This window comes from Pinus tabuliformis, chromosome 1_1 (genome assembly GCF_031772625.1).
Source record: "Pinus tabuliformis cultivar Carrire ecotype Pingquan chromosome 1_1, CPIR1, whole genome shotgun sequence".
In the NCBI taxonomy this organism is placed as follows: domain Eukaryota; kingdom Viridiplantae; phylum Streptophyta; class Pinopsida; order Pinales; family Pinaceae; genus Pinus; species Pinus tabuliformis.
Window position 1 is genome coordinate 874,295,020 of NC_142297.1, and position 17,095 is coordinate 874,312,114.

At 37.2% G+C, this 17,095-nt stretch overlaps 1 protein-coding gene and 1 long non-coding RNA gene across 6 annotated transcripts in view; both read right to left on the reverse strand.

Annotated features, from left to right (window-relative positions):
* Positions 1 to 5,244: 5,244 nt before the first annotated feature.
* Positions 5,245 to 7,026, reverse strand: LOC149217106 (uncharacterized). The gene is made up of 3 exons (XR_016251237.1): positions 6,892 to 7,026; positions 6,515 to 6,615; positions 5,245 to 6,274 (listed from the first exon to the last, which is right to left on the reverse strand). It is a non-coding gene; the product is annotated as an uncharacterized LOC149217106 (long non-coding RNA).
* A 25-nt stretch (positions 7,027 to 7,051) lies between these two features.
* The window catches only part of LOC149217107 (uncharacterized), a 243,600-nt gene continuing 233,556 nt past the window's right edge, over positions 7,052 to 17,095 (reverse strand). For 2 of the 5 annotated variants that reach the window (XM_089392946.1, XM_089392950.1), the window contains exons 10-12: positions 8,000 to 8,094; positions 7,572 to 7,706; positions 7,052 to 7,343 (exon numbers count right to left, since the gene is read on the reverse strand). In XM_089392946.1, coding sequence (XP_089249072.1) covers positions 7,623 to 7,706; positions 8,000 to 8,094 — 179 coding nt within the window. In that variant the 3' untranslated portion in view covers positions 7,052 to 7,343; positions 7,572 to 7,622. Of the gene's footprint in view, positions 7,347 to 7,571; positions 7,707 to 7,999; positions 8,095 to 17,095 lie in introns of all 5 variants that reach the window. The other 3 variants (XM_089392948.1, XM_089392949.1, XM_089392947.1) reach the window with 3 other exon arrangements.

Sequence of the window (17,095 nt, forward strand, 5' to 3'; positions counted from 1 at the left end):
AAGTAGCCCCCGTCTCCAGCTCAACAAAATCAGATTATACCAGTTTTAACATAAGTTTGAGCGTCTCCATGGAAAGGTAAAAACAATGCATCTATTTCCTGGGCTCCTCATCGAGGAAAACAACCCAAACAGGAAGTAGATACATAAGTCATGCAACATCTGAAAACAGTTTATATGATAAACAACTACAAAAAAGATAGACATCATAACAGCTGAAAACAAAATCAAGCTTTGCAGAGCCTGAAGAGTCCAAAGAGTAAACAGACTAAGAGTAAGGAGGCTGATCCGACACACAGATCTCTCCATGGTCCTCCTCCACTATTCTCCAACAACCCATATCTTGTTGCAGACCCTCTTTAGAAACCTTGTCTGCTGTATCATTATGTTCCCTGTAGATGTGGCAGAGAGAAAAGGCATTAAAGGAAAGCTTGAACTGTTGAGTCTCTTCTAATAAAGGTAACAAGATATAGTTTTGACATCTGTTTTGCCCATTGAACCATTTAATAACATTCATAGAGTCCCCAAAGATCTGAATTGTGAAGATGTTCTTGTGAATAAGCCAGCATAAAAGCAATTTTAGAGCAGACAACTCTGCAAAATTATTTGTACCAGTGCCTAAACCCACAGAGGCTTTCAGGCTCTGGTTTTGATTTATATGAATAACCAGCCCTGCTCTTGTTCTGTTGTTCTGGGATGCCCCATCGAAATAAGCCCATGGAATACCATCCTTAATTTGTTCCTCTCTAACTTGTCTGGGTATCTTCTTAGCTTCAGGTTCCGGAATATTTGTGTAAGTAGAAGTACATTGAATTGCAATAGTCTCTTATATTTACTTTATTTATCATATCTCTTTTATTTACCATGGTATTTGGCCCATATGGTTGGTATATAATTAGATGTTGATTTCTAATCCTATTTAATGATATATTTTTATTTATTTATCATACCTCTTTATACCTATTTTACATTTATTTATTTACCATACATGTTTTATAAATATGGTATTTGACCCATGGTATTAATAATTATTTGTCCCATGGTATTAGGCCCATAGGCTTCACCTAAATAAAACATATTTTTCTAGTTATGGAATAAATATAAAAGGAGGTTTTATTTATTTACCATACCTCTAGTTTATTTATATTTTTATTTATTTACCATACCTCTAGTTTATTTATATTTTTATTTATTTACCATAGGTCTGGAGTAAATATAAAAAAGGTTTTATTTATTTACCATACATCTTTTTTGAGTGTTTGTAAACCTCTTTATATTTTAAATTTATATTGTGTTTATACATATTAATAATTAGATCGATTTTTAAATAGGACCTACATTAGATTACAAACATTAAATGTTAAACATTACGTTTACATTTACATTTACATGTTTACATGTTCACGTTTTTATGTGAGATCTACCCAATATTGGGTTGCTTACATTTACATTTACATTTTACGTTTACATGTTTAGGTTTTTATGTGAGATCTACCCCCATACTAGGCTGTAGAGCACCTTTTACAAACTCATTATATCTTCCATATGACATAGTTGTAGATTCTAGAAGTGTGGCTAGCATTAAGGTAGATAATGATGGTAAATGGGTTTATATTGTAGAGGTAGAGCACCTTTGGGTGTAATTACAACCAATTTAAAGATTTTACAAACTCATTATATCTTCCATATTACATAGTTGTAGATTCTAGAAGTGTGGCTAGCATTAAGGTAGATAATGATGGTAAATGGGTTTATATTGTAGAGGTGTTGGCTTCCATGATATTGAGTTATGGTAGGAATTTTGTGGAGTACCATACTAAAACCCCTATTAAGGATGTTGTGATTAGTGTCCCACCCTTTCTTAGGCCAAGCTATGAGAATTGATATCATTCAATTATCTAAGATTGTTGTCATTGATATATTATTGTTGATTAACAAGTATTTTGGTGAGCCATTCAATATGGGATTGATAAGGATTTCACAAATGCATCCTGACATGTTGTGTTTTATGACATGGGATCTAACAACACTTATGCCACTCTTGTTTATTTCTCTACATATACCACAAAGGAGTATGGGAAGAGTGTTTCCACTGCAATTTTGACCACTGGTGTTTTAGTTGTAATACAAGAAAATTCACACCAATTTATGAATATTATGGGTGCGTATCAATTTTAGTTGCATATAGATGGATCTTTGTATTGTCTAATTCTTCTACATTTACTATAAATTTTGTTGTTGTGAAGATTATTTCAAAATTTGTATTAAAATATTATAGCATGGCAAAAGGCTTCATGGAGTTATTTGTCTAACTAAATGATTTCAAGATGGCAGCCAATAATTTAGTAATGGTATTACTTTTAGGCATGTAAGTTACAATCACAACTAAATTTAGTTGTAGGTTCCCCACACTTTAACTTTGAAACTAAAATATATAATTTCATGTTATCATGTGATGCTTCCATATCTATACTAGATGGATCTTTGTATTGTCTAATTCTTCTATATTTACTGATAAGAAGAATTGATCAAGGGTTGTCCCCATCTTGGGGTTTTTCCCTGGCTTGAGCCATTTCATGTGTCCTCTTGTCTTGGCTTGTCTTCTGCATTTCATTTATGTTCTTTCTTCAGTTACTGTCAATGTGATAATGATTGATGTGATTGCTAATAAAAAGGAACGAACTGATAATAGGGCTATTATGGAAAATTGAAGTAATTGTCCTAAGCAAAGAACATGTTAACCTAAAATTAACATGGTATTAGAGCTCGGGTAAGGACAAACCCAACAAAGAAAGAAATCACTAAAAGAAGGTTGTTGACAAGTCTCCATACTTTCTTCCCCTGCAATATGAAAGTAAGGCTTCATGAAGCAAAAGAACTCTCAAATTAATTAGAAACAAAGTGAAGGATGAAATTTATGTACTTGTGGAAGAAATTGATGAAAAGTCAATTAAAACTTTTTTAAAGGTTACGCTTGTGTTCCTTTATTTTTATTTTGTGTGAGGAATCTTCACTGGGCATTAATCCTTGCTGGACAGTGTCTGCATATCTCTCTAAACTAAATGTTGGATTGTTCTTTAAGTTTCGGTATTGTTGGAGGGATCAAAGTTATGTCCCAGCGAAGGAGGAAGCTCGGTTCTTTGTTAAGGCACAACTCTACAACTTGGCAAGTTCCCTGTAGCCATAAAGTAATTTCCTGTGGCATTGTGTGCAATTTTGATCTAGGTGTTTCGGTCCTCCAAAGGACAGATCTAAGACCTACTCTTGGTTTCCTAAGTATGGATTTGTCAATAATTTGTTTTAGAACAAGAATGATGGTTTAGATCTCTATTCATCTTTCTAGGCAACCTTGTGCAAGTCCAAGTTATATCAAGGATTGCCTTAAGGCTCTTACAATCTAAGAATATGCAAGTTAGAAGGTCGAGTACAACAATGAAAGGGGCAAGCATGTGGCAAGACTTTTCTAAGAATATTTCAACCTTAATAGCCTCACTTGCATGGTGCTCTTTGTAAAAGAGAAATCCTATAACCACTATCAGCCTCATTCAAGGCTGCATGTTGATGTTTGATATTCTAGTTTTTCTATCATGCTTGTGGTGTCCACTTTTGCAACACCTTTTCTAAAGTGATTTATTTAATAAAGGAAACATTTTATCCCAAAAAAATTGACCCTAAACGCTTACGTAAACTACACTTCCTTCAATATGGAAAGGAAACACATATTTGCAAAGCATTTCTTAAAACATGATTCTCAATGCCAAGCCCTATTTTAAAAGGGAAAAGCCGTGAACACATCTTTTGAATACCTGTACCCTTTATATTTACAAACCAGTCAGTGCTGATATATTCGGATTCTAATTAACATAATACCATTGGAGAGCTATAAAAGATTCCAAATTACAACGCATATCTATACTTCATAGCATTTTTAATCAAAATCCGCCAATATATATTTAATGCATCGTCATTTAAAAAAATATAATCTCCTCACATTACAATATGAAGAAAGACATAAGCCATCCATTGTTCAATTCAGGAGTCAATTTAGTTAGTCTAGTCAATATAGCAATCTTTCTCGACTCAATTGTTCAATTTCATTGTAAACCCACCTTCCAACTGGCAAAATATTTAGATGAAACTCCTTCAACTCCTAAAAACAAAGCCACCTCCCAACTCGCAAAATATTTCGATAATGAAACTCGAACTCTGGAAACACGTTCAATTTTTTTTATAATATTCATTTCTAATTCAAAAGATTTTATAATTTCGTTTATAATACAATTTCAAAAATTATAGTATTCTTTTGTATTATTAGAACTCTATAACATGTTGATGATGATGACGAGTATAGTATGTTGACGACAACGTAGCATTTCTGGCAACATAGGAGATATTAGGGTCCACTTCCATTTGTAATCAAGTAGTGAAAACTCAACTTATTCATAATAAAATATTTTCCCTTCTACTTCAGTTTTATCTCACTCGTCATATGATATCCTTCTCTCTTAATTTTTATGCATAATGTAATATTCTTTTCTACGTCATTTTTACTCATAATATAATGTTCTTTTTTACTTTAGAATTGATGTTATAAGGTTAACATATATACAAATAACCAATACTAAGGTTGTGATGTTAATGCTGTAATACTAACATGTTTACATGTCTAAGTCCCGATGCATAATCTATCTTCAAAGTCCCACAAAGTTGAAGTAAAATCTGCCAGTTAATGTTCAAGATCGAAGCATGATCTAATTCAAAATTGTCAGGTTGTTCACATTGAAATGATACTCTGATATTGCACCATATTACCAAAGGATTTTAGTTTTTACTAGTAAGCCAAAGGTTGTGATGTTAATGCTGTAATACTAACATGTTTACATGTCTAAGTCCCGATGCATAATCTATCTTCAAAGTCCCACAAAGTTGAAGTAAAATCTGCCAGTTAATGTTCAAGATCGAAGCATGATCTAATTCAAAATTGTCAGGTTGTTCACATTGAAATGATACTCTGATATTGCACCATATTACCAAACGATTTTAGTTTTTACTAGTAAGCCAACAGTCTGATCACGTCAAAGATCTAGATGTTCCTACTAATATCTAATCTACTCAACCTTGTTTTTCATCTTCCATGATAATGTGCTCATATGGGTTTTATATTTATAAACCTGGGAAATTGGCTAGCGTAAGCATTTATGGTACCTTCTTTATGGCTTCCTGCTATATTGTAGCATGTATCTTCCATAACCACATGTCTGCCAAAGATCATAATAATAAACACTTCACAGCAACCATTGGAAATTGCAAAGTTTAAATTAGTGAAACCTTAACAGTAAATTATTTGGTGGCACAAAGCGCAAGTAATCCAGTTATATGTCTAATTAATCTAAAATAGCTGCCAAGAACACTGCAAAATCTGAACTGCTTACCATCATTAAGATATGAATTTAAACGCACCAAAATATTACATAATAGAAATCAGCATGGGCACACAGACATAAGTCCACCACGATTTGATGACTGCAAAAGAGAAATTGGATAGAAAAACAGGATAATATGTCAAAACATATGTTATAAATATCACACCTTGTAATATCGAGTTAGACATCAAGTTACTGGTAAATATAAATTCAGGCCATCCTAGAATTGTAATAAATGTTAAACACGCCACTGATCAATCAAATAAAGCACTTGAATAAACCACCACTTTTCAACACACTTTAGTTACCACCAATTCAAAACAAGTCCTTATAGTAACACTACACTGTATGCAATTAATAAGAACAAAGGGTGTCAGACCGTAAAGATGGACTTAGCAGACACTGCGCTTTGCAAGAATACCGCAGTATACTAATTGACATATGCAACTTATAACAAAGAATGAAGTTCGTTACTTCAGAAGAGGAGAGAAGACTTCACAGGGAGTTGACCCCTTTCCCTACCACTCCTTGCCACTTGCATCTTTCCAAGAGATTTACTATCTTCTTGGTTCCTCCTGGCATGAACAGCACAACTTCTCCCTGATTGATTGATGTACTCCCAACAATCAACTTTTCACATTTCTATTTCTCCAGCACAAAGAGGTTAAGCATGATTGCAGTCTACATGCACTTGAAAAGTATCCCTATTAAGTTTCTCAATTGTTATGGATCAATTTGATTGTACAAATTTTCACCATGAACGCAAATAGCCCCTCTCATACCTTGTGGCCATGGATGGGATTCACTATTTTCAGCAGCTTCCAACTGTGGAGTGATCTACCATCAAAATGCTCCTTGCAGACAGCAATGGTCAATCAAACATCTAGAAACTCTCAAAACAACCATAGGGAATACAAATCATGCTTTTAAAAGTAAGCTTGCTGACAGCCCTTTTTGGAATAGGAACTTTAGGGTATTCTCTAAATGTAAAATACATGCGTTTTAAGCTTGCTGACAGCCCTTTTTGGAATAGGAACTTTAGGGTATTCTCTAAATGTAAAATACATGCAAAACACAATATACATTTTAAATACCTTCCTGTTACACCTGAGAAGTTCCACCAAGATAACTGCTTCAGCACATTTCCATCATCTAAAATGTCTTTTGAAATTAAAGTATTGGTCACCTCCGTATCCTAAATATCCAAAATTTCAAGTTCTGATTATCTTATAACTTAACATTATTAATAATTAAAATCACTAGGCTTATCATTTTGTATGCTGATGCGCTATGGATCACGCATGAAATAAAAACAAAAGACGTAAACATTATGTGTTAGTTATGATGAAAAGTGTCTGGACTAGTACCTACGGGCAACCATGCAGAGGTTAGAAAACTAGATTTCTCTCTTCCAATATACAATAACTATCTACCATCCCAACAAAACATTCGACTGTAAAGAAAAACTTACCCATACAAGATTAATGTTGCCCATCTCTACTGCAAACTCCAAACCAGCTGTTTGAATTCTTTCTATTTGTACAAACTAAAACCGCAAAACCTCAAAATTTATAGTGAAGACTTAAGTTTGTGAAACAAGTGTATGATTTAAAGAAAGTAGTCAGAATCACTAGAACACGTTACACTCTGCTAGTGGTGTGAATAAGAGCCAAATGACATGCTACCATAGCTGCAAGCATGCAATGGAGCACCTAGAACAGGCATCTATGCAGCAAACGAAATTCCCATCTCACTGACTGATACAACTGCAACAATTCAAGCACTGCTGCAGGACAATGTAGCATGATAACTCTCTTAGCAGAACAACAAAACACTTGGCAAGTCCAATCCTGATTTAAATTACTTTTTCATCAACCTCAACATAAGCTTCACAAGCATTGAGCAGCATGAGGCAGCAGCAGCCTGCTAAAGCAAAGAAACCAGCAAATGAAGGCTCTCACCTTGTTTAACAAATGCTAACGTCTTTTCTAAGATAAAAAAGAGAATGGAATATTTTATTTCTTCCACAACCTTAAGGAGAAATAGAAATTAAAAAAATGGATTTCAATGACAATCAATAGATATATCATTCAAATAGTGTTGCAACTTCTAAGAACAAATCCAAGAACTGAATTTTTTTTTTTGCAATACCTGTGAAATACTAGCATTTCAGGGTCCATTTCTTTCCTTGCCATAATTTTTTCATGAATGGTAAAAACGGCAGGATTCACGCTTACATTTTCCTCGTTGAAAATCACGGCAAACAGTCACATAGTTGTCAACTACCTGCCATCATAATAATAATAATATAGGCAGGAATCAACTACTTGGTAGAAAGAACAAAGACGAGATGCAATAGGTCAAGTCATTGAAGCCATGACTCAGAACTTTACACAACAACAAAGATACCAAGTCGAAGCACACAAACCCAAATAACAACATATAAATTCCCACACTGAACATGAAGTTATATACAGAATCCAGATTCGACTGAAACAGATATAATTACAGCAATAAATACAACTCAACAGAATTGCCAAATGACAAAACTTTTAGACTCGAGTAAAGTGAAGCCTCACCTTTGTTTGGGGTTCAGGATGGGCATATTTACATGATGAATTGCGGGCACATTTGTTTTTTAGAAAATCTCTACAGACCTGCACCCTATCTTCATCTGTCCAAGAAGATTGTTATAAATCAGTGGAAAATCAATAAACATCAAAATCTAAGAAACAAAAGCACTTGTTTAAAACATCAAAATCTCACAAATGAGAGCAAACTTGTCCACTGTCCTGACAAATTTATGTTAATTCTGCCAATAGAAAAATTGTACGATACATTACCAACTCAGCATAACACCATACTTGAACCTCTCAATGAATTAACCATGTGGAACAATACATGGAGTCACAAATATATCACGCTAAATTTATTAACACAACCATTAAAGCCATGTGGTAGCAAATCCATGATAGCAATAGGCACCTGAATACTCCATTGTTGAAATTTCAAAAAATGGAAGAAAAAAATGATCACAAACATTGGAAATTTATCTGTAAAGACTTGCAAAAAATCTGACAAAGAACAGCATGCAGAGGTTCTGAAGAAAATGTTTATGATTTGCGATCCAGGAAATTTTGTATTTTTTAATTTTATAAAGTTGTATTTCTTGATCGGAGAAATATTCTGTAAAAGTCTTTTCAGGGAAGCAAAATGTCTTCCAAGTTCTTTGTACTGTGATTTTATTAGACTTGTGTACTGATCATGATGCACATAAAGACCTTGTCAATGCATTATACTATTCATAGGTTGAAAACAAGATAAGCAGAAAAAGAAGAAGAGAAACCACATAAGATAATTTGATTAATGCCCACCGGTGACCAAAAGAGTGATTCAATGGGGCTAGAAAATACAGCAAGTCACATACAAAATGTGAGTGCCAAGGCTACCCCTGAAAGTTGAAAGCTAAGTTGCCAAGCTTTACTGGTAAGGGTACAGGTACCGGAAGGGGTATGGCACTATTGAAACAGGGGATGTGGATATATCAGCAGCACACAAATAAAAATTTATATAGATAAAATAAATTATAAAAATTAAACTTACAAACAGAACTGAATTTTTTATTGATTCAGATTCAAATCGTTCAATTTTAGAATCATTAATCATTCTCAATTGACATCTTGACATTCTGACAACACATGGGCAGAGTGTCACATTAGGTAACAAGCTGCCACCATAGCCACAACTGTTGAGAATAACCACCAACCCAACTAATGGCAGATCGATTGGCTCGACGCAACAAAGACATGGAAGTGGTGGTCAACAGAAATTTTCACCACAGATCGACTGGAAAAGTTAGTAGAGGAAGGTTGTCGAAACAATACATGGGGGGGTGGCTAAAATCCAAAGGTGACAAGTTGAAGACAGACAAGTTGTTGGTTGCTAGTCGCAGAGGCACATCGGAGCACCGGACGACTGTCAAGAGTGTGTCTTGGGGACAAAGACCCACTGACCGGTTGAAGGCAAAGTTAGTGGAGGAACGACAACCGACTAGGCACTGACAGAAGGCAGAAGAGCAGGTGACAAGGTTGGAAATGGGTGAATCAAACCACAAAGGAGTGTGGTAGCTGTAAGTACTGGCTAAAGCTAAGGTGTTAGTTCTTGAATTTTCTAGCTATGGTCAGTCTTCATAATCATTATTTTTATTCTTGATGTATATTTCTATGAAAAGAATGTTCTTCATGCTCAAAAGGAAATTTTATTATTTAATAATTTATGTATTGTCAAAAGAAAAATTAGAAGGCATGTTCATTACCTTCTCAAAAGGAAAATTTTAATTTTATTTTTCTGGTTTATGGCTCCATAAGAAGACCAAGTTGGCCCTCCTCCCTGTCAAGTCGGCTCAACCCTAAAGAGGCACCTATTTGGGCCCCAAAGAAGACTTTAAATAGGTCATTTGACCTCCCTCCAAGAAGCAATTCACATCTGATCAGATCAAGAATGCTTCTGCTCCCTCAAAGCGAAGAAGTAAAGAAGATGAAGGCTGAAGATAGATGAATATCTTTCTGCTCCCACGTGTGACCAGACCTGGAACAAATTTTCTGTGATGCATTTCTGTGGAGAAGTCCGAATATTTCTATGGAAGAAAAAGACTTTGGCTAAGCCTTTGAACAAGCTTTCTAGCTGTTGTTTTGGAGGGTTGACTTGGCTTCTTGGTGGATTGTTGGTCTAGTCATCTTATTGGTCAGTTTATCTGTGACTTTGATGTCTCTCTTGTCGACTTGATTCTATAAGGAAAAGTTCCTGGGTTTTTCCCCATGTGGGTTTTCCCAGGGTAAACTCTTGTGTTCTTGTGCAGCTGTCTCTTTATGATCCTTATGGCATTTTTTGTTTTACTGTTGAGCTCCTTTGTGTAATTGCTTTATGATGGAAAAAATTACAAGAAAAAATTAAACTAATAAATATCATAAGAAGTAATTATCAGCTTACAAGATGCCCTAGATTTTCAACATTAGTGATGGCACAAGTGGGGTTTTTTGGGACCGAGGAAAAAAGTGCTTTGCCAAGATTGTGCACACAAATCCAAGAGATAGACAAATACTGTGATTGGCAGATGCCTACCCTCAGAAGGAGGGAAATTGTACCAATCAGAGTTAACAAACAAAAATTTTAATTGATTTTTTTATTTCAAGATGGCATCAACCACTCTGAGGTTTGAGGATAAGTTGGATGGCGCTTATGGCATCAATCCATGGAAGGAGAGGATAGTGTTGTTTCTCAAGGAGAACAACCTATGGGAGTTTGTAAACACTTAGGTTACAACTCTTTTAGACGCTACAACTCTGGTAGCCCATGATTTGAAAAGACTTATAGGCCAGACATATCATCATGGATGGGATGAAGGATCACATGATCCTTCAGATATCAGGGAAGAGTAGTGCCTATTGGCTCAAATTTAGCAAGACTTGTGAGAGTAGCTCACAAGACGAGAACTAGACAAAGCGACAACAATATGAGGTGTGGCCTACTATCACGACACCTACTACCTCCTGCTCTTTAGTGGATTCTCACCACAAGGGAGGTTTCCCAATGCAAGTCACCTAAAGGATAAGTCTAGTCCAAGGGATAAAGACGACAAATTAGGTGCAGCAAAGATGCTCTTCTCAAGAAAAAGGCTCAACTAGCACAATTAGGGCTATGAGCATTATCCAAAGGGCCTAATTAAGGCACAAAGTGACCTAGGGTTTGGGAATAAGCAAGGTTAACAAGCTTATCTAGAGTCACAAGGCCAATAAAAGGCTTATAATAGATATATACTCTCAATTTATGGCACCAGAAGCCTTAAATAAGCCCCAAGTTGAAGCCTAGGGCACACTAGGGTTTTTCTATGGGCACAATTTACTTGGGGAAAAGGACATCAGCTCTAAAATGGAGAAATTAGCCACGGGGAAAAGTTGATTTTGAGGCAAGAACCGCACAACCAAGTGTTGAATTCCTCCACAAGGCAATGTGGCCAACCCTAGTTGAAATTGATGCCCTAACCCTAGCTAGCGATTTTCCTTAAGAGGTCAAAATCTAGGTTAGGGGAAGCAAAATGAAATTTAATATGAGTTTTCAAGGTTATCAACAATGTGACCAAGGCTAGTGCCTTGACCTAGGGTGATGGAGTCTATGGGATAATTAACTTAGGAGAAAACAACTAAACCCTAGAAAGGAGTAACTGACTTATGAAACCCTAGGTTTCAAAACCTAGCTATCATTTTTGTGAGGGAGCAAAGAAAATGGTGAGAGCTAGTTGAAATATTGACCCATGGGATTTTCATACACATTCTATAAGTGGGTAATGCATGCAAATAATATTACTAACATTTCATAGAATAATTTTCAGCAATAACTTGCACATAGAAACCCTAGATAATTAATCATTCCATACAATAGCCAAAAATATAAAGATTTATCAAATACAAGGTACACTTACAAGATAGAATGCATGGACAGGGCCTTTATTGCCCCAAAATGACATTTCCAAAGCCAAAGAATAGTTCCATAAGCAAAGATCCTCAATAGGTCACATATCTACAAGATATAAGAAACAATTCATCTGGGAAAAATTCTCTAAGAGGGCCAAATTAGATCACAAGTGGTGATGAAAATGATTTGAGGCTAACCTCTATTTATATGAGATTTAGCTTTCCTAATTAAGCCTAATGAAGCCCCTAAAAACAAGTTTGATCATTAAATAAACTTGAGTTACAAGCCAACTTATTACCTAATGACAAAATAGATGTAAAAATTTCTGTTTTCCCACCCCGGTTTTCAGTTTCTCCTTATTTCTCCCATGTAGTTAAATGCCCATTCCCATAACCATACATTTAACAGACTGAAAAAAATAAATATTGCTGAAAACACAAATTCTGGAATTTTTTCAGAATGCTGGAAATTGCAGAATTAAAAATCAGCAATCAAAAACAACCATTAAAACACATTAAAACACTGATATTTTTGGTCAACTTGACCCTGGAAAAACCCCCTACAACTCTTGGGGAAAACCAGTTTGAGAGCTCTTCTTTATTTCTGAAAATTGCCTTTTTACAGTGAGAATTATTCAGCAAAAAATCAGCAAGCAAATTTACAACTTATCTCCTTTCCCGTGCCTCACAACAATCTAGAAATTACAGCAAACAGGACAGCAATAAATGCTGTACGGCCTCCGTTTTGTGTGCAGAAAAATCAGCAAACTGCTCCTCGATTTTTGTGCAAAAATCTGCATTTCACTATGTGCTGAATCAGCTGTACAAATCTGCTCAACTGTTGCCTTGGAATGTGTGCCAAGCTGCTGTCTCCTTCTCCTCCCTGCTCAGAAATCTCTCTTGCTCTCTTGCTCTCCTTCTCCCAATCTGCTCATGAAAGAATGAATGACCTTTTCCTCCTTTAATATAATTCCAAGTGACTTTTGGGTGATCTCTAAATCCAATGGCTGAAATAGATTTAGATCAATGGCTGAGATTAAATGCTCATTTAAATCTCACTTTCTATTTTTTAATTCACCCCACTTTAATAAAGACCCACTTACTCATTTATTTCCAAAGTCACTTTTCCTTTCTAATTTTTCATTTACTTTATAAAAGTTACTTTAAAATTAGACTTAGTAACTTTATCACTTAAAGTCACTTTTAAATTAGATTTAACTTTATAAAATTATAAAGTCACTTTAGGAGAAAAATTAAATTCTTTTGGACACTTTTCCCTAGGCCAAAGATCAAAGCCTAAGGGAACCACCTGTCCTCCGGTACCAAATTTCAACACTCCCTCTTACCGAGGAAGGTGTTCCTCACCACACCCATCTTGTCCCTGAAGTAGACATGCTTGCCCCGTGGTAAGGCTTTGGTAAGGATATCTGCAACCTGCTCATCAGTGGAAATATACTCCAGCTTCACAACTCCCTTCTGAACATGGTCTCTGATGAAATGATATCTGATCCCGATATGCTTTGACCTGTCATGAAATACTGGATTCTCCGTGAGTTTAATGCAACTCTGATTATCACAGTAAATCACTGAAGGTCTCAACGGCTGACCAAATAAGCCAAACAACATCTTGCGAAGCCAGATAGCCTCACAACTAGCTAGACTGGCTGCCATATACTCTGCTTCCGCTGAACTCAGTGCTACTGACTGCTGCTTCCGGCTGAACCATGACACTACTGCTGAACCCAACCCAAAACAACACCCTGAAGTGCTCTTCCTATCAGAAGCACAACCTGCCCAATCAGAATCAGTGTACCCTGCCAATCTCACTCCATCTCCCTGCCTGTAGTCCAGACCATAATCCACTGTCCCCTGCAAGTACCGCAAAATGTGTTTTGCAGCCACCCAGTGAACCTTCCTAGGCTCACACATAAACTGACTCATCGTGTTGACTGCAAAACAAATATCTGGTCTAGTGTTGACCAAATACATCAAAGAACCAATCAGCTGCCTGTACAATGTGGGATCCACCAACTCGGAATCTGAAGCATGAAGCTTCTTCCAGTTGGTGATCATCGGTGTCGACATGGGTCTACAATCCTCCATGTGGAATCTGCTAAGGATGTCCACAATATACTTCCCCTGCCCCAGGAAGAAATGCCCCTCCTCCTGCCACACCTCCAAACCCAAAAAGTAATGCATCAGGCCGATGTCCTTCATCTCAAACTCCGCCGCAGGATCTCTCTTGCAGTGCTCTATGAGTCTCTCTGCACCTGTAATGATCAAGTCATCCACATACAGCACCAGAATGAGAGGCTCCTCACCAATCACAATAAAGTAAAGGTTCGGATCTGCCTCACTCTTTGTGAAACCCATCCCTTGCAAGTATGCATCTATCCTGGAGTACCAAGCTCTGGGAGCTTGCTTCAGGCCATAAAGGGCCTTCTTCAATCTGCACACATGGGACTCCTTCCCATGCACCTCAAAGCCCTGTGGCTGCTCAATGTACACCTCCTCCTGTATGAAGCCATTGAGAAATGCGGTCTTCACATCCATCTGGTGGATCTTCCAACCCATCTCTGCTGCTATCGATATAATGGAGCGGATTGAAGTATATCGAGCCACGGGAGCGAAGGTCTCCTCATAATCAACTCCCTCTACCTGGGAGAACTCTCTAGCCACAAACCTCGCTTTGAATTTCTCAATGCTGCCATCTGCAGCATGCTTTACCTTGTAAAGCCATCTGGAAGTAACCACGGATTTGCCCTCAGGCCTCGGCACCACCTCCCAAACATCATTCTTCATGATAGAAGAATACTCCTCCTGCATGGCCTCTCTCCAGACCTGCTGGCTAGCTGCCTCCTCATAGCTAGAAGTCTCAGAGTCAAGGATGCTGGTAACCATCGCCATATAGCTACAAAACCTCTCAGGTGGTCTACTCTCTCTGACCGGCCTCTTCGGCTCAGCAACAGATGTGGCATCTCTCAAGGTGTCCTGAAGCCACTTGGGCTTCCTCTTCCCTGAGCGCACTTCTCTCACCGGAGAATGAAACTCCTCCTCCTCATCATCATCAGTAGCCTGAACTCCTGACTGTCTATCTGCTGTCCTCCTGCCTGCACCTGAACCTGTAGAAGCTGAAGTACCGTGTGAACTGTCCATCAGTGGACTCCCTAGTGAACTGCTCTGTGAACTGCTCTGCATGCTGCCCGGAGCACCACCCCTCTAGCTCGATGAGCCACTGCTCACTGACGGACCTGACATCCTCATAGATATACCTCCTGATCCTTCTGATCCCTGCCCACTGGATCCCTGCGACTGACTCAACCGCTGCTGAGGGTCTGGCTGATCCAGATACTCTAACTCCCGTGACCTCCTAAAGGCCCTGTCCTCCTCGAACTTCACATCTCGTCTGACAACAACTCTCCTCTGTGCAAGAATGTAAATCCGAAAGGCCTTTGAGGTCTCACTGTAGCCCACAAAGATACCCTTCTCTGCGGTGGGCTCTAGTTTGGTCCTCTTCTCCTTGGGTATATAGGAGTATGTTATGCATCCAAAGATATGAAGATGACCAATATCAGGCTTCTTCCCAGAGAAAGCCTCCTCCGGAGTCACCCCAAGGCACGATGCGGACTCCTGTTCTGCAAGTAAACAGCTGTGTTGCAGGCTTCTGCCCACAAGAACAATAGCAACCCCTGATCATGTAACATGGCTTTGGCAACACAGCTGTTTACTTTTGGGTGATCTCTAAATCCAATGGCTGAAATAGATTTAGATCAATGGCTGAGATTAAATGCTCATTTAAATCTCACTTTCTATTTTTTAATTCACCCCACTTTAATAAAGACCCACTTAGTCATTTATTTCCAAAGTCACTTTTCCTTTCTAATTTTTCATTTACTTTATAAAAGTTACTTTAAAATTAGACTTAGTAACTTTATCACTTAAAGTCACTTTTAAATTAGATTTAACTTTATAAAATTATAAAGTCACTTTAGGAGAAAAATTAAATTCTTTTGGACACTTTTCCCTAGGCCAAAGATCAAAGCCTAAGGGAACCACCTGTCCTCCGGTACCAAATTTCAACAATAGACATAATAGCCCACACATGTGAGCTGTAACCTCTCTAAATGCTGATGTCATCCCTAATTAATGCTCCAAATGCTCTACCAAAGTGTGATGTGGTGTCAAACTATGTAGACAACTTGTCTTTTGCGGGACAACTTGGTCTTGGAGGGGTACTATGACACATTTAACTTAAAAATAATTTCTTTGACTTGTTACAAGATGCCCAATGTTAAAAAATCAGAAACACAAAAAGATTCTCTTATATTGATAATTACTTGTGATATTCTTTTCGTCTTATTAACTTCTCTTTATGTTCTTCTTTTATCTTTGTTTCATCAAGCAATCATCAAATCAAAACATGACGATCAACGACACCAGATGTAGGCACTTAGCTAGGGTTAAACCCACTCTATAGGGGAAAACCCAGTCAAACTCTTCCACTAGCAAATTCAAATTGAGATAGACAAAGACCTTACAGCAAAAGACCTTCCTCCTCCACCAAGTCAGCGCTCAAACTATCCTTCCAAACTTCAAAGATCAACTGCAACAATACTACATCAAGGACAAAATTTTGGCCCTATTGCTTCAGAATTTTGACCCAGCTTCAAGTCTGCAACTTCAGCCCTCCTACAGCTTCATCTCCTTCGCACATGTGATACAAAGAGAGAGAAACTTTGACTTCTTCTGCTTGACAAAGACTTCCTTCTCCTTCACTAGGTTTTCCTCCTCCTTCCTTGAATTTCACACCCCTTTCATGCTTCCACCTACTGCATATCAAACTACTTGGTTGGTGCTTCAAATGAGGTCGAATAACTGCCAATATATAGTGAATCTGTGAGGTTGAGTTCCATTGATGAGGCCAACTTGGTGGAGGAGGCCTAAATGACTTATTTGACACAAAAAAAAAATTATTTCTTGATGCAAGAAGAGCAAGAAGGGTCTATTACATTTGACAAGGACAAGGACTCTAGACACAAACCCTAGAAGCCTGTAATGGAGGCTTTGACCTATTAACCAATGACCCAAGCATGAAAACCATGCCTTAATAAGTCAATTTCTTTTATAATAAAAATTATTTTTCTTTCTTTTGACAAATACATTACATCATGACTCAAATACAATTATGAAGACCGACACTAGTTA